The following is a 27,686-nucleotide window of genomic DNA, read 5'->3' as shown; positions in this document are numbered from 1 at the left end:
CAACTAGTAAAAGATGCATGGAGACTTTGATTATGGGAAAAAAAAAACTAATTTGCGAACATGTAAAGGAATCAAGGGTAACAATTAATTAAGAGATTCGGAATCATCAAACTGCAAAGATGGGATATGTATTGCATCCTAGTATCTTATTACATTATGATAATGATTATGATTTAAGTTTACTAATAAGTTATTCTATCTGAGAAAGAACAAGATGAGTTGTTTAAATTTCTAACTTGTTGGTTTAAAATCACCTCAAATTTTAGAGTATAAGTGCTCGGAATTGATTGCGAGTATCCAACAGTTGAAATACTTCAAACTGTTTGCAAGTTTTTATTATAGTATATAAGATATCATATATCTGATTTTTATCAGGTTCATTAGATGATACTACCTCTAACTATAAATTTGAATTGAATTTCGAATGAGTCGAAAAATCATTCCTATATCTTTCATTCAATAAAGTACTATATGTTTCCTATAAAAAAATCAATGAATTAAAAAAAAATAGCCTAAGAAAAGAAATTGTTAGAATCTAATATATCATAAAGTATTGACTAATCACGAGTTGCTGTATCTTTTTTTGACGGTTAATTTTTTATATATATATTTTTATAAAAAGTTTTTTAGATTGAGAAATATTGTATTTTTAAAAAAATTATTTTCTCACTTTAATTTTCTAAGAAATTAAAATATTACTCTGATTTAAAGCTTTTCATTTGTCACATATTGTGGAGTTCATTTTGGCTTTTGGTTCTAAAACCAAATGCAATTTCTGATTTTTTCTTCAAAAGTACAAATAGAAAACAGGAAATAATCAACCACACGCGTAAACAGTCGGCTGAGAGCGTAACAAAGAGAGATCACCCTCTCGTTCTTTTCTTTCAGAACATGGTCCAAACGCGGCCACACAGATACGTCAAAGATCAAAGAATAGCTACCACCGCTATGGATCCTCGATCTTCCTATTTCCATCACACAAAGTACGCCAATCCTCCTTCTCCTACTCTTCCTCTTCTCCCCCCTCCCCCTCCTCCTTACCGTAACAACCTTAGTTTTCATCACCATATCAACTTCCTTGCACCACCGCCGCCACCTCCACAACAACTCCGTCCACCACAAACACCACAATTCTCCCCTCGGAACCCTCAATTCTCCTATAACCATAGCCCTAATCACCCCCAAATTCACGATAACTATCACCACCAGCTGTCGCACCATGACCTCCCTCACTTCACTCAATTGCCTAGGGTTTCTCATCAATTCAACGACGAGCGTCTGCCGCCGCGTCGTTTACCCGAATCCGACCACCGTGTTCATGAACCCCGACCTGATTTTAGGGTTCTGCGTAATGATCGGCAAACTAGGCATGAATTGGAAGGTAATCCCAATCCTAATTCTAGACTTATTCAGGACCGTAATATCGTGATTGATCGTGAGAGCGAGCATTATCATATTCGTGGTGAATTTGGATCGAATTCTGATAGATCTTCTGCTGGCGATTTTCGAACTGTATCGAATCAAGTGAGGGGTTTTGAGTCAAATTCGGGGAATTATGAGAATAGACGTCGTTTGAATTATGATTATCATGATAAGGGGAGTGAGAATCAGAGTTGGTTTCGTGATAGAGAGGTCGTGAGAGAACCGCGTGATTCATCGATTGAATTTGGTAGTAATGAGATTGGTGATGGTGAAACTAGGATTGCTACTGGGAAACGTGAGCATTATAGGAGTAGAGAAGGGAATTTGGAGGTGGAAAGGCATGGTGGTAAAAGAAGTAGAGAGGGTAGTTATGAGTTCAAGAGGACTCCTAGGAAGCAGGTACAGAAAAAGAGTGCTCTACTTAGGATTCAACAGCCTAGTTACAGGAACAGAGAGGATGAGAGATTGCCTTACTCAGGTTATGTTGATGATACCAAATCTAGTTCTTTTAGAGGTAAAGATCAGGAATCTGGTTTTTTTAGAGGTAAAGATAAAGATAAGGTTATACACACAGATCGTGGGATGGGAGAGGGAGAAAGAGAGGGAAGCCCAGTAGAGCTTGATGTGTCTTTTAAGTCTAATTCATTGGTAGCCAAGGCAATTTTGACGCCTTCTTCAACTACAGTGGGTGCTTCTGAAACGATTTTGACACCTAGGAATAGTAAAGTTAGGAAAGTGCTGGTCCCTGCTAAGGATAAGGACAGTATTAATTCATCAATGAATAAACCCAGCAAGGTTGCAGTAGAAGTGGGCAAAGGTGCAAGTGTTGCAAGTAAAGCTTCCAGTTCTGACAAGGATCTAAAGAAGTCCAGAGAGGGAGTTATAGCTTCTGGTATTACTAATGTGCGAGATAGTAGTTCACCGCCTCTAAAGAATAGAGTGGAGATGCCTATGAAGAGGACTGTGGCTGTTAGAATTGGAACGCCTGGGAAAATATCTTCACTCAGTGGAAAGAAGAAAAAAGTTGTCAAGAGAGTAGTGAAGAAAGTTGTAAGCCATAATTCAACTTTATCTAGTTCACAACCAACAAAAACTCGTGATGAACCTGTGAAAGCAGATAGCTTTGCCCATACTCCAGCTGAGCCCCGTGACACTGACAAGGCTGCAACTGTGGCTGATGTTAATTCACAGCCTTGTCCAATTGAAGCTACAGTGATACCTGAGAATGAGAGGATGGAGAGATTTGAAAAGTTTATGGAATCAGGGCAGGCTGGTGCCGGAGCATATTCTGGCAATTTATTTGCATATAATAGCAGTGGAAAGAAGAGCTGCTCACGTTCTCCCTTGGGCTCTTCAAATCACAACGAAACCAAATTTGGTGAGAGTTTTGTAAATGGTGATTGTGCCAAAGCCTTGCATGCTATCCCAAATATTGACAACAGTTTAACAAAATCTCTGGATGAAATTATTAGCTCTGATATTGGTGGTGTTGAAGATGTCAGCAACCAGCCTTGTCAGAATGGAGATTCTTGCTTACTTGAGAACAATGCAGTGAGGGGATCTCTCAAGGTTATGAATTCTATTGAGGGCAATACTGATTTTGGTTTATTAAGTATAGAAAAAACGATAATTCATGAGGATCCTATGTATTCATGTATCCCTGTGATGGGTTTAGATGTTGCTTCAATCAACTCACAACAGAGAATTACGGTTTCTGACAAGGGGACATCTGATATTGGTTGCAAGGAACCCTGTAGAAATCAGGGTAGCCCATTAGCTGAGAGTGGCATCACTGATTTCCTTCAGGGTGCTAGTTTCCCTGTAGGAAGCAATGAAATTTTCGCTGTATCCATTTCAGAGGAAACAGGAAGTCAGAATGCTGTCATACGCCTCAATCAGGGAGTAGGGACCATTTTGGGTTCACCAAACTGCTTTACTAATGTAGAAGAAATTGATATCTCCGGCCATGGAACTGGTGATGGTATGGGTGAGGAGCTATCTCAAGATGGGGCTGCTAAAACATTGGAGAGTGAACCCATCAGAGGTTCTCTAGACACCAAGGTTTCTACAAGTGGCGGCGAGGACGAGGCAAATGACATTAAGAAGAACGATAAAAAAATTGAAATGCCTCAGTCAGATTTATCAAGGACAGATGTACCTGACATGCATTTGGAGCCTGCAAATATGGTCACCAGTACCACTGCACATTGGGTGGACACAACTTTGAGATTATGTTTTGAAGATGATGGTACAGCTACGTGTACATTTTCTGGTGCTCAATTTGTGGATGCTGGCTCACAATCTTGTAGTAATGTTGTCAGTGTTCTTCATGAGGGCAGTTTAACAGATGTTTCAGCGGCTAAGGTTTCTGTCAGGAGTAGTGCTGATGTTGGTCAAAGAGGGGTATCACAAAGGAATGAAAAGAATAGAAAGTCCTCAGCTCCTCAACTGGAATTGTGTTCTCCAGTAGAATCTGATGCTGATGAGGGACCTGTATTTGCAGGTAACTCTACATCAGGTATGGAAGTGCCATCCAATTCTGGTGATAGTCTAACACTGCCAAAAGGGGAAGTTGTAGTGTCTGATATGGATTCTCTGTGTACTTCTGATTTGCTATTGGCGCAGAAGGGGATCGCGTTGCTTGAAAATGGTTCAGCAGGGGAGCATTTAAGCTCTGTGGCTTCTATCAAAGATGCATTTGAAGTTGATGGTCTAAAAGATGTTCAATCTCATTTGTCTGTTGAGGAACTGGCAGTTAAAAAAGTGCAATCACATAGTCTATTTGTATCGGTAGGCGAGGACATCATAAACACCATTCCAGTTGTGGTTGGAGGTAGGAATCAAAATGATTCCATGGATATTGATGCTGTTGAGGGAGCCAAAGTGGACATTGATGCTGCAGAAGAGCAAGTTGGTACTGAGAGTGTGACTGATCATTGCCAAATCCCTTCAAAACTTCAGACCCGGTACTTGGATGAAAATATGCCCAGTATAGATGTGGATGATGGCGGGTTTCATGGTGCAAAGAATGATTCGCCTTGTATGTCAAACAATCCATCTTCATTTGGAGATGGCTTTGGAGTTTCCTTAACCAATTCCGGTGATGAACTTATGGAGAATGTACCTGAGACACTGTCTGATAGGGGTTCTCCAGAAACTTTGCCTGATGTCATGGGCACATCCCTCAGCAAAAATTCAGTTGAAAAGATTCATGAGAATGATGATAAAATTGCAGCTGAGAGGCCTGTAATCAATGTTTGTTCTGACTCATCTATGAGTATTTCAAGTTCACAAAATGCTAAAGTTGTTTTAAATTTGGATCATGCAGTGGAACGTGATCAGTTGTTGACTGGGAAGACAGGGCATTTGCCTTCACAGGATTCCAAAATTACAACTCAGATGCCAAATGCCAAGAGTGGGGATTTATATGGAAAGAAGAACCAAAGTAGTCATCCTATTTCTAAGATTTATTCAGGTCGCTCATCTTTTGTTTTTTCTGCTTCAAAGAGTTCAGCTTCTTCATCTCGCATCTCAAAAACTCGAACATGGCATCGAAATGATAATTGCTCTGATTCTGCTCCGCCACCAAACAAGGCTTTCTCGAGCACTGTTCCTGCGCAAAGGCAATTTCCTAGAAAAGGCGATAAGTCCCAGCGCACCTCTTACATTCGCAAGGGTAACAGTCTTGTCAGAAAACCTACTTCAGTTGCTCAATCCCCAGGTCCCCATGCTTTGAGTTCTTCTGTATATCAGCTCAACTCTTCTGGTACTGATGAACCAAAGAAGAGTGCTGGCTCTGACAGTAGAATTGATCTTGCTGATCCTCTCAATGTTTTGAGAACAGGAGGAATGGATGCTTCTTTTGAGAAACCGAGAACACCTTCACTATCTAGTGTCTCTAAAATATCAAATCGAGCAAGCAACTCTTTCGGGGGTCGTGCATCTTCACCATTAGCTGAACATCTTCACTCTCTTTGTACTGAAACCGTAACGGTCCCAGCAAAATTGTTGGAAAGCAATGACGTTCCAAAGTCTTCTGATGATGTGTTGAAAATTTCAGGATCTCCAATTACTCAAAATAGCCAAATTAGTAATTTGGAATGTCACAGTGATCCAAATGATGGGAATACCGTGGCTTTAGTAAATGGCAAGAGCCTAACATATGTTAAGCGAAAATCAAATCAGTTGGTTGCATCTTCAAATCCTTGCGCGTCTTCTGTTCAAAATGCTCATAACACATCATCTGATAGCTATTACAAGAGGAGGAAAAATCAGCTAATTAGGACTTCACTGGAAAGTCAGATCAAGCAGACAGCCAGCATCCCTGATGAAAGTTTAAATTCAGAGGGACAGACTGCTCTTAACTCTTTCAGCAGAAATTTTAGTAAGAGACGACTGCGTAAAGGTGTGTTTGATCAACTTATTTCTCTCTCACTCACTGCATTTTTAATCTCCGTGAAGATCAATCTAAATGAGCTGGTTGATTATGAGGCTTATGTATCTTATGACTTTTATAATATTGAGGCTGAAAGCACTTGCACAACAGGAAAATTTTAGGTGTTATATTATATCATAGCCATGTGAGGAGCCTTTTTTGAGGGAGTGGGGTAATGTAGTCCTGGTGCAGAGGTAAAGTCATCTCTGGATTGGAGTAGTGAGATTCAATATTAGCAAGTGGGGAAAAAAAACAGAATTTGGTTCCATATTTCAGGTTCTGGAAGAGCGCCTAAAACACCTGACATGCTCTGTGCAAACTCTGCAGAGCAGCTTTCATTGACTATGCCTTTTACTATTTACTTGTTGAAGTTCGAAATATATGTTTCTCACCTTCGGTTCTTCTGATAAAAATCTCTCACCCTACATTTTAGTCCACATTTGCTGTGTTTCTACTGAATGCGTACATGCCTAAGCTATTTAATTATGCTATCAGTTTAGTTACTCTGAGGGAGGCAAATTGAGAATGCTTTGGTATGAGCCCTCTTTTTTAACTGATTACATCTTGGTCAAATGAATTTTCTGAATCTATATAAAGAGATAAAGTTGGGATCAGCTTTTTGTATGAGAACATGGAGTTCTGGCTATCGCGCTGCTTGTATCATATATCTAAGAATGAATTGGCAAAATTAATGGCATAATTTATTTATTGTGGACCAATTTTCATTAAGAAGATATGAATCCAGTTAGTGTGCATGCATCATACATAATCATGGATTCTTTGTTCGAGTGATCACCATTTTTTTGGATGTACTTACATAATGTGTTCAAGTTAGTCCAAACATCATTGGAAAACTAGTTTTTGACTAATTCTTTTTTCCTTAATTCTTTCTAAAACAAAATGTATCTGGGATGTTATCTTATACTAGAAATTGAATAGTTTGAAGATCCATGTATTCTAATATCCTTTGAACATTATATGGAAATTAAAGTTCCAGCTAAACTTTTTGCTTGGCATAGACATTCTCTGCATAACTTTTTTTGTACCCGTTTATAATGTCAGTTGTAGCAAATTTTTAAGTAATTTTTTCTATGTTAAGCTGTAGCCCACAGTGGATGAAGCCATAATATACTACTCCCTGGTATAATGTGGAAATATTGTTGGAATAGCTTTTCATCATTTTTTGGGCTCTAGCTAATCTTAATTGTTAAATGGCTTCTGCTTATGAACGGAAATATTTATTAAGCAAAGACATTCTTTCCATATCTTGCATTCCAAATTTTAATTTTAGCTATAGCAGTTCTGTTCACAGCCCCCCCAAACTTGGTGTGTTTCTGCAAGTTACGTATTGTGATCTTGGTCATGATTTTCTTCCAATGAATTAGCTTCCAGATGTTGTTGGAATAGCTTTTTTTATCATTTTATTTTGACAAATCAAGAATCATTAGAAAATAAACTGAAGTTGGCCATCATTTGCAGTTGTGACAAAGACTTGTAAACCTTCTAAGTTGTCTTTAGTCTGGACACTGCATGGTGCACAGTTATCAAAGAATGATGGTGATTCGTCGCATTGTGGGAAGGTCTTGCCTCATTTGTTTCCCTGGAAAAGAGCAACCTATAGGAGAAGTTCCTTGCCAAATTCGTCTTCCATTTCTGATCATAGTTCCTTATCTACAATTGGGTACAATAACTGGTGGTGTTTTCCTTTAGGTTTCTGCTACTAATTTCACTGTCTTTTGTAATTTTCCACAAAAAATTAAAAAACTTGCCATTCTTTCTCAGCAGGAAATTGCTACTTTTAAGAAAGAGGAATACAGAGTACACGAGGTCAAAACATGGATTTTCACTTAGAAAATCCAAGGTATTAAGTGTTGGTGGGTCTAGTTTAAAATGGTCAAAATCCATTGAAAAGCACTCAAAGAAAGCCAATGAGGTCAGTTAGGCTGGATTGCAGGCAAACCTTTTGTTTTATTTTTCCTATTTAAACAGATTTGAAGTCCATCTATGTTCACTTTACAATGTAAGGGTTTCATCATTCTTGATAATATTCCATTTTGCTTCTATGCAGGAAGCTACCCTGGCTGTTGCTGCAGCAGAGAGAAAGAAAAGGGAACAGAGAGGTGCTGCACACGTTGCTTGTCCAACAAAGAGTAGAAACATTTCTCGTAAGTTTACTCAAAGTATGGAGCTGCGCTGAATATGCAGTGATTCTGGTCTGCAGATGTCTCCATAGTGCTTGCTTATAATCTGTTTGTATGGGATTTTAGTGTTCATTCATCCATGTGGTTTTTTGAAATATGCTTTTAATGATTGTCTTGTAGAACTATAATATAATGGATTTGAAAATATACTTGCAATTCTTTTGCAGGAGAACGCATTTTCCGTGTTGGTTCAGTACGCTACAAAATGGATTCTTCAAGGCAGACTCTTCAGAGGATATCAGGTGGTCCTTTATTGATCTTTTTGTTGTTCATTTTGTAGGTTATTTATTGTGTTGGGTGTTGATAGCTTGGGCCTATGCCACCGAATTGGTTTCTAACAAGTGAAGAAAAATGATTTGTAGATGATGAGTCATCGTGCGCCGGAGCCCTTCAAAAAGAAAAGGATGCCAAGAAGCTGTATATTCCTAGGAGATTAATGATTGGGAAAGATGAGTATGTCTTTGGTTTTGTTGCTTTTGAATATTTAGTTTCTAGTTGAGAGCACGGTGGATTGTTAATTGCCTGATATTTTAGAAACCTATGATTTATGTTTTGGTTACTGGGTTATAAAAGTGGCTGCTTACAAACAAATTTTAAAACTGGCAGATATGTTCGAATTGGCAATGGTAACCAGCTCATAAGAGATCCCAAGAAGCGAACTCGCATTTTGGCCAGTGAAAAAGTACAATGGAGTTTGCACACTGCAAGATCACGATTGGCCAGAAAGCGAAAGTACTGTCAATTTTTCACAAGATTTGGAAAATGCAACAAAGATGATGGGAAATGTCCTTTCATTCATGATTCCTCCAAAATTGCTGTCTGCACAAAGTTTTTGAATGGTTTATGTTTCAATCCTGACTGCAAATTGACTCATAAGGTTTCTAGTCAAAAGAACTTGACATCCCTGTTTCAAATGGCTGATTTGCCTTTGTTGACATTCCTTCTTGATTTTATTTCTTTTGCAGGTCATTCCTGAAAGGATGCCTGATTGTTCTTACTTTTTGCAAGGTGCTTTCCCCCCTTCTATTATGCTTTTGTATAATCTATTAGTGATAGTGCAGGATTCTGAGAATTTTTCTGGCAGGCCTTTGTACCAATAAAAACTGCCCTTATAGACACGTGCATGTCAACCCAAATGCTTCTACCTGCGAGGGATTTCTCAGGGGCTATTGTGCTGATGGGAATGAGGTATTGACATGTTCTTTGTATTCGAGTAACTTGTTTTTGATTGACTTTTGATGATTAAATATTGAATTTTCGTCAAAAGGAGAAAAATATGTGCTAGTTGCTCCAAAGGTGATTTACATTGCCACATCCAGTAAAATTACAGGGACATTATTACTTGTAGGATTGCCCGCCCACCGGACCTTCCTTTCCTTAATACCGCTGGGTGACGCAAGCTGTCTCTGGCAATTGCTATAAGATTATCCAATTGATTAGGCTTTGAGATACTGTTTTGCCGCTGAAACAAGTTTTTAGAAATGCTTCATTTCATTCCTGATGATCTTTTCTGTTTGATCCTTAGAGATATCTATTGTTTTTTTAATGCTTGATGACTCTCTTTCTCCGCCCACACACCTCGCAAACCTTAAGCATGTAAATGCAATATAAATCTGCTATGCAGTGTCTGAAGAAGCACAGCTATGTCTGCCCCTCCTTTGAAGCAATAGGATCCTGTCCTCAAGGATCCAAATGCAAGCTACACCACCCCAAAAACAGAACGAAGGAAAAGAAAAGCAAGCGATCACGAGAGAACAATGCACAAGGGCGATATTTTGGCTTGATGCACATCAATGCCACTAAGACGAGAAATGCAGTGCCTGGAAAGCTCTATGTGCAAGATAATGATACCATTTGTTTTAAAGGAATTGCTGATTATATCAGCCTTGATGTTAGTGATGAAGAGGTGGTAGAAAATAACAATCCAGGTGATCTGCATACAGCATTCGGTGATAGTGACCCCTTGAACTTGCAATTAGGTGATCTTGATAAGTTAATTAAACCAGTCCGTATAATGAACATCTAACTTCAAGATCTCTGGTAGCTCAATTTTTAATCACCAAGCTTGTGCCACAGGAAGTCTGTTTGTTGTACAGGAGGCAAATCAGGTTTTATCGCTCTGGTTTTCTGTCATTGCAAATGCCTTTCGGTCAATAGAATAGCGTGGGAAAAGATGGAATGATTTTGATGAGCTTGCAACCTTCTTTGGTTGTGCATAGGGTATATGTTGGTTCTTTATTAGGAAATAGGAATAGCAACAGGAATAGGATTAGGAACAGGAATACAGATGCCTTGTGTTTTCTTTTCTTTTCTTTTCTTTCATTTATAGTCTTTTTATAGGAATACATTTTGTGGCTTCCTTTGTGTACATGATACGTTGTAATAATTCATAAATGAAATGATGCTGCTAAGTTTTCGTCCTTCCAACTTCTTTAATTTTGTGTTTCTCATGCTCTTTTGGCGCCCAATAATACTACTGTTACCCCCCCCCCCCCCCTCCTGGAGGATGAAAGCATTGTGCTCGGCCTTAGTTGTGCTTGAAAAATCGCGGCCTTTTCATAGGCATGGCTCCGAAGTGAACTTGAATGAGTGGGAAGGTTTCCATCAAGTTTGATTTCTGGAATACTGATGAGAATCGAGAATCGATCCCAGTTCTTCTGGCAGAGCGAAGAGCGCTGTGCAAAAAAGATACTGGTATCAAAGTTAGTTATTGAACGTCAGGCATTTTCAGGCCAGGAATATGAGATTATATTTAGCCTTTGCATTGCAGAAGGGAGTGAGAAAATTCAGAGTAACAATTACTACAAATTTGGAGTTGCTAATCATTATTTAATATCGTCGGAAACTTAAATCATCTTTGTTTTTGTGCAGTCATGCCATGCGCTACCCTGTACGCATCCTTTGGTGCCTGTTCCTCACAAAACCAAGAAAGAAAAAAGGTCGAGGGTGGCAAGAATGATCAGCTCAAATGTTTTGAACGTCCAAAGTCCACGTTGCGAATGGACAATACGTCTTTTTAGTTCATTAATGTAGAAGCACAATTTAAAGAGCCCAAAAATATACATACAGAGAAGGAAATAGAAACCCTACATTAAGCTCAAAGCGAAAACCAGGCTATTCAGAAATATAAGAGAGTGCCATAGCTCAATTCGTGGCAGCCCATCATTTTCTGCTTTTCTTCACCACACAGACCTTCGTACCGTCAATAAAATTAAGTCTAATCTTATCCAGAAAATAAATGGACTTCAATCTGCTGGCTTTTTTAAGAATTTCCCAAAATCTCAAGTACTGGAAAGTAAATCTCTAAAAAGCTAGCAAACAAAAAGTTTATAGAATTTGACTACCAGTGCCAAATGCTACAGCGCATTAGATTTTTAGCAATGGCAGCAACTTCCTCTTACATAGCTGGTGCAAAGTTCTCTATGCTGGGTTGGCTTGGAGGCAGAAGAGAACTGAGAAGGAGACGCGTAATCTCTGTTTCAGCTCAGCAGCAAGCTGAAGTCCAAGGATCACAGGAAGTGGATGCACAAGAAGAAAAGGAGCTAGAACAGGAGAAAGTGAAGCAATCAACGCAACCAAGACCAGTGGAACCACAAGTGAACGTGAAGAGCAAGAACATGAGCAGGGAATATGGAGGGCAGTGGCTCAGCAGCGTCACACGGCACGTGAGGATCTATGCTGCCTACATTGACCCAGAAACTTGAGAGTTCGATCAAACTCAGATGGATAAGCTCACCCTTATCCTTGATCCTACAGATGAGTTCGTTTGGACAGCAGAGAGTTGCCATAGGGTTTACTCCTACTTCCAGGAGCTTGTGGATCACTACGAGGTGAGTCTGCCATAAAAATCATGCATTTTTTAATCTTGAGAGAACTTAAAATTGTTCAAATTGCTGGAAGTTCTACTCCATCTTCTGTTCAGATTTGCAAACCCTCTTAGAAAGAAACACAGGTTGAAATTATTATCGGAAATGATTTAATGTCATGACATTTTTTTTATTCGTTTTTCATTGAAAAACAAGAGCACCTGAATTAATTAGTAGTCTTTATATCATATTAAATCTCCCATGAAAGTCCCGTATCAAACCTAAAACAAATGGAACTGCATCGGTAAATACATGCTTACCCTGATCTTTGCCTCGTGATAAAGAGTTGGGGACAGGGAGATAGTCAGCTTCCTTTACCCCCTTACAAACACGTCTTTAATCCAAAGAGTACGCCAAATCAAAGTGATAGATGTTGAGGCCTTTGGTGATATAACCACATCTTTCTTCATCCCAACCGCAACAAAAAATCCATTCCAGAAAACATCGAGTTAAAACTTTTTTTTTCGGCTGCAAATCACCTTCTTTCCATCCAATCGGCACTGATACTGCTGGAGCATCCTCATACTGCATTTTAACCAACAACAGCTTTGATTTGAATAAAAGGATGCCAGGGAACCTGGAAATTACCAAGCATCTGTATCAATCTTGAATGGAAGATGTGTTCTGTAAAGTTCTGTCTGGGTGATCAGTGGATCCCTGTTATGCCTTACGAATACTATCGTGTTATGTGCAAACAGGGTGCCCTGTTGACAGAATACACACTGCGACTGATTGGTTCGGATATAGAGCACTACATAAGGAAGCTGCTGTATGATGGAGAAATCAAATACAACATGAATGCAAGGGTCCTGAATTTCAGCATGGGGAAACCACGCATTCTATTTAACAACGATGGCCAGCTGGAAGATGTACAATCATAAGATACAGATAGGGTGTCCAGACAAAACATAGACGAAAGCATCAAGTTGAGATGTGGAATGTTTAAATACGGTTTCATACTGACGGCTCATCTCCACGAGCTGCTAAAAGTTGCATCAGTATTTAGCATTCTATACATTGGCACCTTCTACCTGGTATAGTTTTTGGAAGTACAACCTTCGCATCTACCAATCTTCTTCACATGCTAGATTATATTTCATGATCTAATTCAGTCACTCATAAGACATCTATCTCCTTCTTGTGTTGTGGCCGCACTTTCAAACATGAAGAGTCCAGCCAAGGTCGAAGTGCTCGAGATCCAGCATGCGATGCATTCTGGACAAAAAAGTAACAACCATATGGATTAGAAAGTGCCATATTTGTGCTTACAACAATTAAAACAATGTCAAATACGTTTAAGCACACAATGCAAATTCAGGTCCATAAATTATTTTGTGTTAACTGGCAAGTATGGAAAGTCGAGGTCACAACAGTCTACCCAAGGCTAAAACTAGCAATTTAATAGCTATCTATGCTAAACCAAAGACAGTTGTCTTCCTTGTTGAATTGAAAAGAAAGATAATTTCCAATTTGGTTCGTTCATTGATTAAATGCATTACTGAAACAGATTGATGTTAACACTAAAAAAGGTTTTGAAAAGAAAACACAATAGAAGTTTATACTCACCATCAACCAATAGAAAAAACCACGCATGAGATTCAAAATTTCTGGCTGATTACCCTGAGCTGATCGGATCTTTGCTTCAAGATCTACAAGAACAAATAAAAAAAATTACTATTAAGTTACGAACAAAATAATCAAAAATCATAAAAATGGTATATCAATGATGGCCATGCATAAATACTGAGAGAAGGAGAGTAACAAAGAGAGTAGCAAGAGCTCAAAATTCAGATGGCATGCATTTGTAAACTGAAAAACAAAGCTGATGATAAAATCACCTGCATGATGGTCAAGATAAGATTTTCCAATAGCTTTTGTTTCAAATCTTATACACCCACTCCGCAAGTTTATATCACGGTTCACATGACTTCGGTGAGATATTCTTTGCCACAGGTCTTCAAACTCCCTTTCATCATAAGGCTTTTCAAGGATTTTCAAAAGTTCCTCTCTAAATTTACTGGAAACTCCGTTGTCCATCCAACCTTCATCCTTAATTTGCAAAAACATAAATCCAAAACAGACTTCAGCTGTTATAATTATGCTAACATAATTCATTTGAAAGCACAGAAACATGATAAATAAGGAAACGAAAGAATTGGGGTAGGAAAGGATGAATTACCTCTACAATGTATGCTTTTGAACTCACAAATGGAGTATAATTTCCATCAAGAAATTGATCCTTGTCCATGACAATCACCTCAGAATCAGAGGAACCCTGTTCATCCTCTCCAAACAAAACTCCTTTTCCACTTTGAGGAGCAAATACTGCATATCTACCATTTTTTTTAAGTGAATTCAAAAAACTTTGGTAGCTATGATCCACCATATCCAGATTCATCTCACGTTTGTTTTTGCAATTTGTGGAGCTAGGGGCTTGTGGACTAGGCTTTTTACTTTCATGCCCATCAGCTCCATGTGGGACTGCATTCGGGGACTGCTTTTCAAACGTCCTTTCAACTGCCGAATTTCCCCTTTCTTTGGCTGGAATATCCTTTATATTTTGTTGAGTTTCCATCCTACAATTCTCCATATCCAGATGCATGTGTTTGCGCTTGCAATTATTCATACCAATAGCTTGTTGACTAGGTCTTTTCCTTGCAATTATATTTTCTCTGCAAGAAACAAGATTCGAAGGTTCCTCTCTCACCTTACTTTCAACTGCTGAAATCTTTCTCTCTCTGGATGGAGCAGCCCTGGATTTTCTTTGATTCTCTGTTATATGATTCACCATTGTCATTTTCACCTTGTGTTTGCGCTCGAAATTAGTCAAACTAAGAGCTTCTGGACTAGGCCTTTTACTTGCGCCTTCATTTGTAAGATCCACAGTTTCCACGTTCAAATTCCTTTCAACAGCTGAAACCTTTCTTTCTCGGGCTGGGACATCCCTCAGTATTCTCTGGGTCATATCCGATTTCATTTCATGTTTGCTCTTGCAATTAGTTGGACCAAGAGATTCTGAATTAGGCCTTTTGCCAGCATGTCCATCTGTTCTACAAGAAATAGGATTCATATATTTTGTTTTCTTCTTGCTTTCAACCACTGAAATCTTCATTGCTCTTGCTGGAACATCCCTCAATTTTCTCGAAGCTGCCGCTCTCTCTTTCCTCGTAACACTCCTCGTTTTCATTCTCTCAATTCTCGAATCATTCTTCAACAATTCCGTGATTCCTTTGTTCTTTCTCTTTGGACAGTCCTTCTGAGTGTTTGGTTTCTCTATGTTACACCCATCATATGCGCCATCTTGTAAGTCATACCTAACAGTTATTGATATCTCATTAGTCAGTGGAATCTCAAGAATGCATGATTTCCCATCCTGTCTAAGATTATCCAAGAACATCTTATAGTCAGGATCCTCATTAGTGTCGGCACCATCACCTACAAAACCATCATCTTTATTATTACCATCATCTCCTTCATCTTCACCAACAATTCCATTATTGAGATGCCCATCATCAACGATATCATTAACTCCAGCCCAAGCACCGTCTAGACCAACATCAACTGTCCCAACACTAGCAATGCCATCAGGCAGAGGCATAGGAGCAGTATCATCATCAACAAAACTAGTATCCGCACTACCACAACCCAAAGCCCCATTAATACCAACACTATTCTCCACAAACCGATTAACAAGGTCAACAGCATTACCATTATCAGTTGACCTGACATTTCTCTTGGATGAAGACTTGATATCCACACAAGCATCACAGTCACTATCAACATACAGCCCTCCATCTAAGTCCTTTAAAAACTTCTTGTAATGTTCATCAACCTCATAATTATCATCATCATCATCAAGTAGAATACAGCTGCTGCTGATGGGTGCATTCATTGGAGACACGGTATATTTAATACCACTGTATCTTTCGTTATTTTTCTTGGATGAAGAAGACTTCATGTCAAGATGAGCATCACTATCAATAAACGGCCCTCTAACTGAACCATCATGATACTCACCGTACTTCCTGTAATCTTCATCACCAACATCGCTGTCATGGCCACCCTTCTGAGCACAACAAATTTCAGAGCTAGTCTTCAGAGCTGAAATGCCTTTACAGCTGTTGGCTTTTCCATTAGAATTGACCTTGAATCGTCGAGTGCCAATATTCCTTCTCTTCAACCTCCGATCCAACCTCTCATCATCCATAAAATCAAACCCTTCACTTTGAACAACAACAGGAACTACTTCCAACGTTGTTCTTTTGGTAGACCCCATCAATATCCCCCCCCCCCAGAAAAGAGGTCCTTACTTCATATAATTGGACTAATTAATCACCCCTGTTTTCAAAGTAAAAAGCCCAGAAAAGAGGTCCTTACTTCATATAATTGGACTAATTAATCACCCCTGTTTTCAAAGTAAAAAGACAGACAATAAAAAATAATGAGTTCACTGCTAAAAAAACAAAACTTTTCAGCTTGTCACAAAAAAGAAAAAGAAAATAACAAACTGCAAAACACACCAATTACAAGGATGAATGAAAAAAGGGTCTAGACTTTCTTTAGAAAAAAAACCATAAAAAAATCTACATGCATGCAGATTTCTAGACAAAGAAACCCTTTTCACAAACAGTAAAGATACCCTCCTTTCCTCTCTCGTTTTCTCCTAAACCACAGAAAACCACCATAATTATAGAAGAGGGAGAAGAGTTTCTTACCTGATCAGCAAAAAAATTGATGCTTTGATGAAATATTGTTGAAGAGAGCCAGAACAAAAAAAAAAGATAGAAAGCAAAACCTAAAGTTATATTTGGGAAGATTTTGAAGAGAGAGCTTTGAAGTAAATCAGAAATGGAGGACAGTTAGCGAATCGAATGGGAGAGAGAGAGAGAGACGGCAGAGGGAGTGAGTGACTTGTGTTTGGAAATCAAAGTCTGACATGGTGAACAAGTTGTTGCCTATTTATAGGATCCGGCTTGGTTTGTACGGTCAACCTATAACCTGTTTTTTTATACCGTAATGAGTTTTTTTTTTTTGTTTAAAAAATTAAAACTGCGTAGTTTATAACTTTTTATTTTTTTAACAAAAATCAAAGTTTAGGTCAACCTTAGTACACGAAGACCTCTTGGGGGTGGTATGGTCAGCTCGAGGAAATGTTTTAAAAAATTAATTAATTTTTTTTTTATATTTTAAATCGTTTTAATACATTAATTTTAAAAAAAATTTTAAAAAAAATATATATTATTTTAATACATTTTAATATAAAAACACTTTAAAAAACAATCGCAACTATATTTCCAAACATGTTCTTGTCATATATTGTAACTTTGAGTTGTTGTGGGATAAGTAGAATCAGGTTTGGTTTGGTTTGGATAGAAAACCAAGCTGAACCAAAATCTCTATTTTAAATTATGAACTCAACTGAAATGATCAGTTTGGTTTGGTTTTGGTTTTTTCCTTAAAAACCGGTTAAGGGGTTATTAAATGGTTTTTTAGGCGTTTTTAAAATGAGCCTAAGCTTTTCTAGGCTTGTTTTAATTTTTTATAATGATACTGGGATGTTTAGGCCTGTTTTGTGGATTTGTTTTTTTTTTTTTTTGTTAGGGCCCTGTCCTGGGCTTTACTGTAACACTAAATTAAATTATAATCATCATACAATACATTAATTTATCATGCCCTTTTCTTTTCTTTCCAATGGATCAATATAAAAGTGCCAAAAGAGCTGGCAAAGAAAACAGAAGGCAAACTGCAGGAAGGTGGCAACATCACCACAGTAAAAAAAAAAAATTAATAAGAATAAAAGACAAAACCACGATGGAGACAAAATATACAAGGAAAAGAGGAAGCTGACACGAGAACCACAGTTTACCGAGACAAGAAGCTCGGCAGAACACCAACTCCTTGCCATGAGAGGGAATATCGGTAGAAAACCCAAAGAAAGACCTGATGTAGATGGAGCCCGTTCCAGGGAAGCAACTACCATCCCCGCCGTGAAATTGACTACAAGAGGCAGATATCAACCCAACCATGAATACATGCTAGAATAATGTAAGCGTTTTTTTTAAAAAAAAAAGTACAAAAAACCTGAGGTTTGTTATTCAGTAAACTAGATTTAATAAACTTATTTAATTTAAATAATATAAATAAAAAATATAATAATAAAAAAATTAAAAATATAACAAGTTTTAAAAAGCTTTATCTAAGCCTATGTCAAATTTACAACCTAGTTGTAATACTGAGGCAACCCTTTCAAAAACATACAAAATAAAACTATAAATCTCAATTATTAAACAATCCAATATCAAAGGGTGAAGTTAAAAAAAACAACAAAACAAAAAATCTTGGTTAATTTGGGTTAAGCTGCTAACCTCGTGATTATGGATACAAGATTAGGATACCCTCTTAGAAAGCAAAGTGGAAAAAAAATATCATAAAGACTAATTCTTCATAAATCAAATGTTGATTGATGAAATTTAAAAAAAAAACAATTTTAAAAAGGAAACCAAAAAACAAACATCAACTCATGTTAACTTTCAAAACTCATAACTTTGATTATGAGCTCAAGACTAACCCTATAAAAAGCAATCTTTAAAAAATAACAAAACAAAATTCTAAGTTGATAAAATGTTGAGAGATTAAATTTTAAAAAAATACAATTAAAAAAAAAGATTCAAAGCAAAAGAGAATTCAATAAGAAAAATAAGGATTAAATTTGATATAAAAATAATTTAAAATCAAACATTGAGGAATGAAATTGAAAATAAAATTTAATTAGAAAAATTTAAAAAAAACAACAATTAAATAAATGAGGATCAAATTTGATATAAAAATTAAATGAAACTAAATGATGATCAATCAAATTAAAAAAAAAAAATTAACCAAAAAAGACAAACAAAATAAAAATAAAAAGTATAAGGATTAAATTGGATAAAAAATAAATAAAAGAACACCTTTATATTTTAACGAGAAAAAAACAAAGAAAAAAAAATCTATCAGAGCCCATGTTGTATGCACTCACCACACCACCAGAAAAATCACATTGGGTTGCTTATGATGCCACTGTAAAAGGAGATAGAATGATATCTCATGCACTATTTATGCACTATTTGAAGGACGCAAAAGTTTTCTACTTGCCGGAGCTTCCATTCCACACACCAATCATTTTTATTTTGAAAATAATAATTATATTTATTAAAATGCCAAATCACCCCTAGACAACCTAATAAGCATTAAAAAAACTTATTTGAAAATACAAAAATCTCTTTGGTGGAAGTTTGGGAAATTTTATTTTTAAGGTAATATGCTTTTTAAATGTGAAAAAGACCAAGTTGTTTATATCAACTAGTGGATTTTATAGAAAAGATTGTATTACCCGATTAACAATTTCATTGATTTTTTTGTTAAAATAACAATTATATTATTACTATGAATGATTTGTGTGCATGTGTAAAATGAATCTTCCATGTCGATTATTTGTTTTAATAAATAATACAATAAAAGAAGACATGTTAAACATCAAAAGCATATCCCAGCTTATAAACCAATCATGTGGACGGTGTGGTTGATAAAATTCTTCTAGTATAATATTTTACATGTAAAATTATAAAAAAAAACTAAATAATAGGAGAAAATTAGACCTAATATACCTGTTAAATTCAATTAATTTGGATCTACTATGATTATCAGATTCAAAACATTTGAATTTGATATATCTACCTGATATAATTCATTTGGATTTGATTATTAGATCCAAAATATTTGGATCTGATATGATTGTCAGAACCATTTTATTTAGATTTAATATGTCTGTTAAATTTGTTTCACTCAAAATATTCTTTATATACTTAGTATTTTTTTTATATTTTATTAAAATTTGATATTGATCCATAACAAAGCGTGAATATATTAACTAAAAGCTATTGAATTCAATCTAATTCAATACATTAATTTGAAAAACTTGTAATTTGAAGTTTGATCTAAACTGAAAGGTTTTTAATGACCCCATTAACATGATAAAATCTAACTGTTTTTTTTTTCCAAAGAAAACCAAGCCTTTTTAACCAAAATAATTTACTTAAATAGAAATTATTTTTTTGAGTCCGCTGCCGAGGGGACATGTATGCTCGAGAGCAAGAAGGGGAAAAGATTAATTGAATTGAGAATATTCTTTCTGGATAGCTGAGCCGGGGCATATGCCTAATTCCCTTCGAGGGGTTGTTCACAGAATCAAGCTACATATGTATGGACTGCAAGTGGCTCGTGATTGACGAGAGTGAAGTAGCAATTACCCGAACAACTAAAAACAGCGGCACCACTTTTTATGACAGCTCACCAAACTAACTACTTTTCCTAGAAAGCTAATCATGTTCTTAAACGGACATGGAAAGCATAAGCGCGAGTGCTTGAAGGATCTTATATTAAAAAGCAAAAGACGAGTCTACTCGGATTAGCATGATCTGTGATGTGACTAGTTTTTATTAATTTGATTGATTGTTTTTAAAAATATTTTTTATTTTAAAATATTTGTTTTTAATTTTTGATATTAATATATTAAAGTAATAAAAAATATTAATTTAAAATTTAAAAAATATGTAAGACTTCAAGGGACTAGATTGTGAAAAAAATATTTAACCTCGTCAAATTGGGGGTGTTCTAGAAAACAATAAGGACTGGATTGTGAAGTGAATAATAATTGGGGGTCTGATTTGTAACCATCCCGTTAAATAAATAATTAATTACATATGCTTCTTAATTCTCTCCCTCTCTCTCTCTCTCTCTGACAGATATTGGCAAGTGGAATTTGGTTTCTATTCACGTAACTCCAACTCAACCTCCCTCAAATATCAATCACCGTGTCACCGAATCTTCTTCTTCCTCCTCCTTATCAATCCGCAAGAGAAAACAAACAGACTCTTCTTCAGCATGGAAGCAGCTGTAGCGACGGAATCTCTCTCGAAGCTTAATATCAATGGCGATTTTGCTTCCTCTCTTCCCAATCTCCACAAAAACCTTCACCTCCTCTCCCCTCAACAGGTACATGTCTGTTTTTTTTATATATCCACACATGCGTGTATTGTGTGAACGTCATCTTGCAGTTCATTTTGATTGTAATTGGTGGTGGTGGTGGTGGTGGTGGTGACATGGCAGGTTGAGTTGGCGAAGATGTTAGTGGAGAAAGGACAGTCTCATTTGTTTGAGCATTGGCCAGAGCCCGGTGTTGATGATGAAGAGAAGAAAGCGTTTTTTGATCAGGTTTTTTTCATTTTCATTTGGAATTCAGCTGAGATTTTCTTCCTTGGGTGGATCTATTGACAGGAAATTGCGAATTGTTTAGCTGTTTGCGATGTGGATTTGGATTTAGAATTGAATTATAATTTTAATATTTTTTGGCGAGTTAAATTAGAAATTACAATGGCACTGTGAAAAAGAACGATGTTGAATTTGGTATAATTTGATTTGAGAAGAAATCTAGTTTCCGTGTAAGCAAAAATTGAATGTCAGATCTTTTGTTGAGAAGAAATTAATTTGGACATCCTTTTGAATGTGGATTTGTTACACTTTGCTGCCTTTTTTATAATGTTTTTTGTCTATTAATGTAAACTATGAGTTTGAGTTTTCAGTTCTGACTTCTACGAACAATTTGACTGTGCAGTAACGTTCAGGTCATGTGGTTGCAGGTGACTCGGCTCAATTCTAGCTATCCTGGAGGCTTGGCATCGTATATTAAGACTGCTAGAGAACTTTTAGCAGATTCTAGAGCAGGAAAGAACCCTTTTGATGGCTTTACACCTTCAGTAAGTTAACAGATATTTCACTTTTTCAATGGCTAACCTACTCATTTGTGCTCCATAAATTTCGTTTAGGTTTCAAATTTATTTAAATTTCAATGCATTGGTTCATGTTGAATTTCGTTTAAGTAATTCATCAATTGGTTAAAATATGAAAATTTTGAAATACTTGGAGCACACTAGCAATTCCATGCATCATCAATAAATTATCCCAAAAGGGGGAACAGAAAGAGAAAATTCTATACATCTGCTGCACATAAGTGATGGCCTTTTGGATGTGCCTCTTTAGCAAAATATAAACAAGTAGAACTTTGGTTGATATGAAAGCAAAAACACTGCAGGTTCCTACCGGTGAAAATCTGAGTTATGGTGATGAAAACTTTATCAAATATGAAGAGGCAGGCGTAAAAGAAGCCCAGAATGCTGCATTTGTTCTTGTTGCTGGTGGGCTTGGTGAGCGTCTTGGATATAATGGAATAAAGGTGAACAATGATACTGCTAATATATTTACTTTATGTTGATCTGGATTAGTTGAAAAATCTTTGAATATCTTTTTCCCCTTTCAGGCGGCTCTTCCATTTGAGACCATAACAGGAACATGCTTCTTACAGTGCTATATTGAATCTGTTCTGGCTCTTCAGGAAGCTAGCTATAGAATGACACAGGGTTTGTCACCCAAAGCCTATTACCTTGCCATGTCTTTGAGTATCTTTTAGTCAAAGCTAGCTACTTTCAACCTTCCTTCTTCAAAAAGTAAAAGATGATGGTTATCATGTTAAATAGTTCTAGCATTTCCAAGTAACCTCTGCTTTTGTAAATTATAGGTGGACAGAAAAAAGAGGTTCCTTTTGTTATCATGACATCAGATGATACACATGCACGCACAGTGGAGCTTTTAGAATCAAATTCTTATTTTGGAATGAAACCTACTCAAGTAAAACTTCTCAAGCAGGTAACATATTAGTCGTTGATGCCTAATTGGAGAGCTAGTTCAAAATGCAAAATATTTATATGAATATGTTATTTTATTACTTATTTTAGGAAAAAGTTGCATGCTTAGAGGATAATGATGCCAGACTTGCTTTGGATCCGCAAAACAAATTTCGAGTTCAGGTAGCTATTATGTAAATGCCAAAAACTTGAGACTGTTATATAATGCTTGTGATCATTTTGTGTTCTCTTAACCTTTATCTTTTTGCTGTAGACAAAACCTCATGGGCATGGTGATGTTCACTCACTTCTCTACTCAAGTGGCCTTCTTTATGAATGGTATGCCTCAATGGTTATTTAGTTTCTTTTCTTCTCTCTCTCTCTCTCTCTCTATATATATATATATATATATATATATATATTTGTGTGTGTGTGTTTGTTTAATGTGTGGCCATAAGAACTTGCATGTGATTTGATCATGCCCCTTTCAGAAAGTCCGTTGAAACCCTTAGAATAATTATGCTGCTAAATAAAAATAAGACCCTGGAATATCCTCTCATCTTTTTGAAGGATGTTTGTGTTAAGAGTATATATTCTGGTTTTGCATGACAATCTTTGGTTAACGAGGAGGATTTCTTAAGCTCTGTTGATTATTTGTTTTGTTTTCTAATTTTCAAAGCAGTACAAATTGAAGTTTTTTGATCCTACACATGGAATGACTGGTGATCCCTGATGCCTTGTTAGTAGGATTTCTGGCCTTACTGATTAGTAAAGTAAAATAAGAGTATAAAGGCACCATCAGGCATATGCTTATGCATGCACGTATAGGAATAGACATAGTCACCATGTTACATGACTTGCTTGCATATGAGTTTTTGTTTAGCAGTTTGTAGGTCCTTAGTCTTCTGATCTTTGTTGTGTTTCCATCACCTTTTTAGGCATGATGCTGGTTTGAGATGGGTTCTATTTTTCCAAGATACAAATGGACTTCTATTCAAGGTTTGGTTACTTCAATTGTCTATGCAAACACATTTTATTTCACAGTTATATTTGGATGAAAACTCCAAATTTTATGTTTCTACATGATTGTGTGTAGGCAATTCCAGCTTCAATTGGTGTCAGTGCCACTAAGGGATACCATGTTAACTCTCTTGCTGTCCCTCGCAAAGCTAAAGAAGCTATAGGAGGCATTACCAAGCTTACTCATATTGATGGTATGCAAGATCATTCTTCCAAACATTCATGGAATACACATGCTTTATCTTAAAAAAAATAAAGGATACATGTACTTTAGCGTTCGTGATCTACGCTGCCGAGCGAAGGTTGTGCTTGTATTTTTTCTGACTCCAAGCAAATACCCTTTCAAACATTTTTTTTTGATAACCCGTTAGATATAAATTCTAAATAATGACTGATATATCTTATGCTTTTGTGTAAGTTCTTAATGTCGGAGTGAAATTGATTTTCCAGGAAGGTCCATGGTGATTAATGTGGAATACAATCAACTTGATCCTCTGCTTAGAGCAACTGGGTTTCCTGATGGAGATGTCAATTGCGAGACAGGCTATTCTCCTTTCCCAGGAAATATAAACCAAGTAAATTTCTTACAGATTCTTACAGAATTCCATCATACTTAAACAAACAACTTGTGCTCGTTAATTTTCTCGAATTGTGATTGCTGCTTATTTGATATTATCTTTACTTGATGTATAATAATGCAACTTCAGATAAAAAAAAAGGTCAGTTTTTTTCTGTTTTTGATATGGATTTCTATATATTGGCTTTATTAGTAGCAGCTTAAAGTGTACTGTGATGAGAACAGTTGTCATGTACTTGCATGTGGTTCCATTGTTTCATATCACTCTCTCCTGCCAACCATCCTCTAGCCTTTTATTTCAGACACACATAATCTTTGGAACCACAAATGTTTCAATGTGCATTGTCTTCACATGTTGGGCCACAATGTTAATGGAATGAAATTGCCTAGAAGAACCAAAAATGTAGAAAAATGATCCTGCAGAAAGCAGACATGTTTTGTATTTGTTCATGATCCTAAAATATTTAACAGCTATATAAAAATGTCTTTTCCTTTTAGAAATATACACTATTTTTGGTATAACATATATGAGATATCATTGGAATTGGTGTAGCTTGCCATCACTTTTTTTGTTATTATATTTTATATTCTGATGTCCATTGAATATTTCATGCTTATGCTTGCTTTCTGCATCGTAATTCCTTTCACAGTTGATTCTGGAGCTTGATCCTTATATTGAGGAGCTCAAAAAAACAGGAGGTGCAATAAAGGAGTTTGTTAACCCAAAGTAATTCTTCCTACTTGTATCTGCCAGCCCCCCCCCCCCCCCCCCTTTTTTTTTAGTTCTGAAACATGATGCTACTGCATAAAAAGGCATTTCTGAATTCTATATCAGCCCATTTGTTTTATACATTCTTCCTGCAGATACAAAGATGCCAGCAAAACTTCATTTAAATCTTCAACTAGACTGGAATGCATGATGCAAGATTATCCAAAAACACTGCCTCCATCAGCAAGAGTTGGATTTACGGTAACCATTTTTACCTTTGTAAGAGCATGGATTTTCAGCTACCTTATTGATAGTCCTGCCCTAGGACTTGAGCCCTTTTGTCTGTTGTTGAACTCAGTCTTTTATGTATTCTCAATTGAACATTTTTTCCACCATTTGGCAATAACATTGATAATTAAGGTATTGACATCTTTGTAATGCTCATTAAACTAGTTCTTATGTGGTTGCTTAGGTGATGGATACATGGCTTGCTTATGCACCTGTGAAGAACAACCCTGAGGATGCTGCCAAGGTAAAAAAAAAATTGTTGGTCATTGTTAATTGTTTCAGTTGTCAATTTTATGCCATTTAAAATAGGCCAATGAAGTTGCAATAGTGCTAAAGAAAACTTACGGCCGGCCTTCAGACTATGGAGTCAATTTCTGGGGATTGCATACACCACTTGTTTACTATATATATCCGTAGACAACTTTTAGCTGCCCAGTTTGGTTGGTGGGATTAAGTTTGTATGAATTTTGCTGTTTGACTGCTTCGGAAGTGATGCTCAAAGGCTGAATTCAGAGTCTTGATCATTACTTTTCTGATTGGTGATCTTTGTACCTAATACCTCACCCTACTCACACACCTATTCCAACTTGACTTCAAGCCTGAAGGTAAATTCTTGAGTGGTTCTGTACTTTACTTAATTTTCTGTTGATTGCCTTGATTGGTACAGCGGACATATACACATATGCATGCAATGTTTGAGATGCCTTAAGTTAGTTACTTGATTGCTCCTGTTATCCTGCTTGGCTTACGTGCTGGAGCCAAATATAGATACTCCTCTCCGATCCTGCTATCTTCTATCATTGCAAATCCTCTATTAAAACATGCAGAGAGATTATGAAGCAAGTGGTTTGTTATATTAGAGATTAGATCACAGAGAGGTGGTAATTTAGCATGGCTATTTGAAACGATGTCGTTCTTTATAGAAGAAAAAGGCCAGTTGCTGTCTGGTCAAGAGAGTAAATGCCCAGAAGCATGTGAAAGAGTAGAAAGCATCCCTTGAAGTAAATAATCAGTTGTAGAAGTCGACTGCTTAAGGCTTTTATTATTATTTTCAGATTATCTTTAATTCCAATTTCAAGGTTCTTATGCTTTTTTGTGCTCATCTCTGTATGACGTTGCATGAAAAGCTTTCTGATTGGGGATTCAGGTCCTGAACAGCATTTATTACTTTTTTTTTCCCATTAAAACTAATGAAGGTACCAAAGGGGAATCCATATCACAGTGCAACTTCTGGAGAAATGGCCATTTATCGTGCAAACAGCCTCATACTTAGAAAGGTTCGTTTTTTGTGAGCCTTTTTCTTATAATCTGTGATTTTTTTAATGCTGAACTTCTCTCTCATTCTCCCTTAATATATGTGTTTACTAGGTTGGTGTCCAAGTGGATAATCCAGTTAATGAGGTCTTCAATGGACAAGAGGTGGAAGTGTGGCCTCGCATTGTATGGAAGCCAACATGGGGATTGACATTTGCGGAAATCAGAAGTAAAGTTAGTGGAAGTTGCTCCATCACTCAAAGATCTACCATGGCTATTAAGGGTCGGAATATCTTTGTCAAAGATCTCTCCTTGGATGGGGCACTTGTGATTGACTCTATTGATGAAGCAGAGGTATGTTTGGATAATGAACTCATGTGTAGTCTCCTCTACTTTTCTAACATGAATATTTTGACAGGTCAAAGCTGGAGGTTCAGTGCAGAACAAGGGCTGGCTCCTGGAAAAAGTTGACTACAAAGAGACTTCAGTACCTGAGGCAATACGGATCAGGGGCTTCAGATTCAAAAAGATTGAGCAGCTGGAAAAGCAATTCAGTGAGCCTGGAAAGTTCGAATTGAAGGCTTGAAGAAGGCGAACTTGATACAGAAGGACCAATCACAGTTTTCTTTCAAGTTATTTCTCTGATACTAAAAAACCATCACTTACCCCATGAATAAGTTTGGGCCGGAAATAGTTTTGATGGATATGACGAGGTGATGTGATGTGAACTGCCAAGATTTTGTTGATTTCGTGTTCCTTTTTTTAAAAAAATAAAATAATTTGTAGTCTCTCTTATTCCTTTCCTAATTCTGGGGAAAGGAATAATAGATTATGCTGAATGTTCTCCTACATCGATGCTCCCTCAACTTTTAACTAAGAGGTTTAATCCTTTGTGTCGTGACTTCTGACCTCCACTAGCATGTGAGCCAATATGTTGGACTTCTAAAACCAAGCTCGACTGTGTTGTTATGAGCATGAAACATTCATGTGAACATTGCCTTTCTCTGGACTAGGAGAGCTCTTGATCACCCACATGCTGATTCAGGTAATCTAGAGTGATTTTGAAATGTTTAATCAAAGACACAAGAAGACCTGACCAAATCGAGATCCATGAAATAATAATAATCGACTTGTGGATTCGGAGTTTGTCTTGGGTTGTTCCGAGCCACACCTTTCGCAATCTTGCGCTTCCATGAACC

The 27,686-nt window shown here is 36.8% G+C and overlaps 5 protein-coding genes across 10 annotated transcripts; 4 read left to right on the top strand and 1 right to left on the bottom strand.

The window, feature by feature from the left end:
• The first annotated feature begins 818 nt into the window (after window positions 1–818).
• LOC133692195 (uncharacterized) lies at window positions 819–10,479 on the top strand. Of its 6 annotated transcripts, none has more exons than XM_062112954.1 (10): window positions 819–5,827; window positions 7,337–7,538; window positions 7,643–7,790; window positions 7,926–8,037; window positions 8,226–8,300; window positions 8,421–8,511; window positions 8,665–8,935; window positions 9,024–9,066; window positions 9,143–9,246; window positions 9,683–10,479. In XM_062112954.1, the coding sequence occupies exons 1-10, from the start codon at window positions 892–894 to the stop codon at window positions 10,082–10,084; spliced, it is 6,384 nt and encodes a 2,127-aa protein (XP_061968938.1). In that variant the 5' UTR covers window positions 819–891; the 3' UTR covers window positions 10,085–10,479. The 6 variants fall into 6 exon arrangements, with proteins under 6 accessions (XP_061968938.1, XP_061968935.1, XP_061968934.1 ...); XM_062112951.1 differs by having other exon boundaries at window positions 7,337–7,550; XM_062112950.1 differs by having other exon boundaries at window positions 7,337–7,550; window positions 7,640–7,790.
• Window positions 10,480–11,438: 959 nt separating this feature from the next.
• Window positions 11,439–11,762, top strand: LOC133690495 (NAD(P)H-quinone oxidoreductase subunit M, chloroplastic-like). Its single transcript, XM_062110719.1, has one exon. It carries the CDS (start codon window positions 11,439–11,441, stop codon window positions 11,760–11,762), a length of 324 nt encoding a protein of 107 aa, XP_061966703.1.
• LOC133692199 (NAD(P)H-quinone oxidoreductase subunit M, chloroplastic-like) lies at window positions 11,749–12,991 on the top strand. The gene is made up of 2 exons (XM_062112958.1): window positions 11,749–11,888; window positions 12,623–12,991. Exons 1-2 carry the CDS (start codon window positions 11,781–11,783, stop codon window positions 12,803–12,805), a joined length of 291 nt encoding a protein of 96 aa, XP_061968942.1. The 5' UTR covers window positions 11,749–11,780; the 3' UTR covers window positions 12,806–12,991.
• Window positions 12,724–16,839, bottom strand: LOC133692197 (uncharacterized). Its single transcript, XM_062112957.1, has 5 exons — window positions 16,640–16,839; window positions 14,104–16,329; window positions 13,763–13,973; window positions 13,491–13,573; window positions 12,724–13,139 (listed from the first exon to the last, which is right to left on the bottom strand). The coding sequence occupies exons 2-5, from the start codon at window positions 16,198–16,200 to the stop codon at window positions 13,041–13,043; spliced, it is 2,490 nt and encodes an 829-aa protein (XP_061968941.1). The 5' UTR covers window positions 16,201–16,329; window positions 16,640–16,839; the 3' UTR covers window positions 12,724–13,040.
• Window positions 16,840–20,680: 3,841 nt separating this feature from the next.
• LOC133692331 (UDP-sugar pyrophosphorylase) lies at window positions 20,681–27,336 on the top strand. Its single transcript, XM_062113196.1, has 17 exons — window positions 20,681–20,954; window positions 21,069–21,173; window positions 21,599–21,715; window positions 22,051–22,191; window positions 22,276–22,375; window positions 22,534–22,661; window positions 22,751–22,822; window positions 22,914–22,978; window positions 23,578–23,638; window positions 23,736–23,853; window positions 24,110–24,234; window positions 24,887–24,963; window positions 25,101–25,206; window positions 25,418–25,477; window positions 26,430–26,510; window positions 26,602–26,841; window positions 26,906–27,336. The coding sequence occupies exons 1-17, from the start codon at window positions 20,844–20,846 to the stop codon at window positions 27,071–27,073; spliced, it is 1,875 nt and encodes a 624-aa protein (XP_061969180.1). The 5' UTR covers window positions 20,681–20,843; the 3' UTR covers window positions 27,074–27,336.
• Window positions 27,337–27,686: the final 350 nt, after the last annotated feature.

This window comes from Populus nigra, chromosome 4 (genome assembly GCF_951802175.1).
Source record: "Populus nigra chromosome 4, ddPopNigr1.1, whole genome shotgun sequence".
In the NCBI taxonomy this organism is placed as follows: Eukaryota; Viridiplantae; Streptophyta; class Magnoliopsida; order Malpighiales; family Salicaceae; genus Populus; species Populus nigra.
This window is presented reverse-complemented; position numbering and strand designations above follow the sequence as displayed.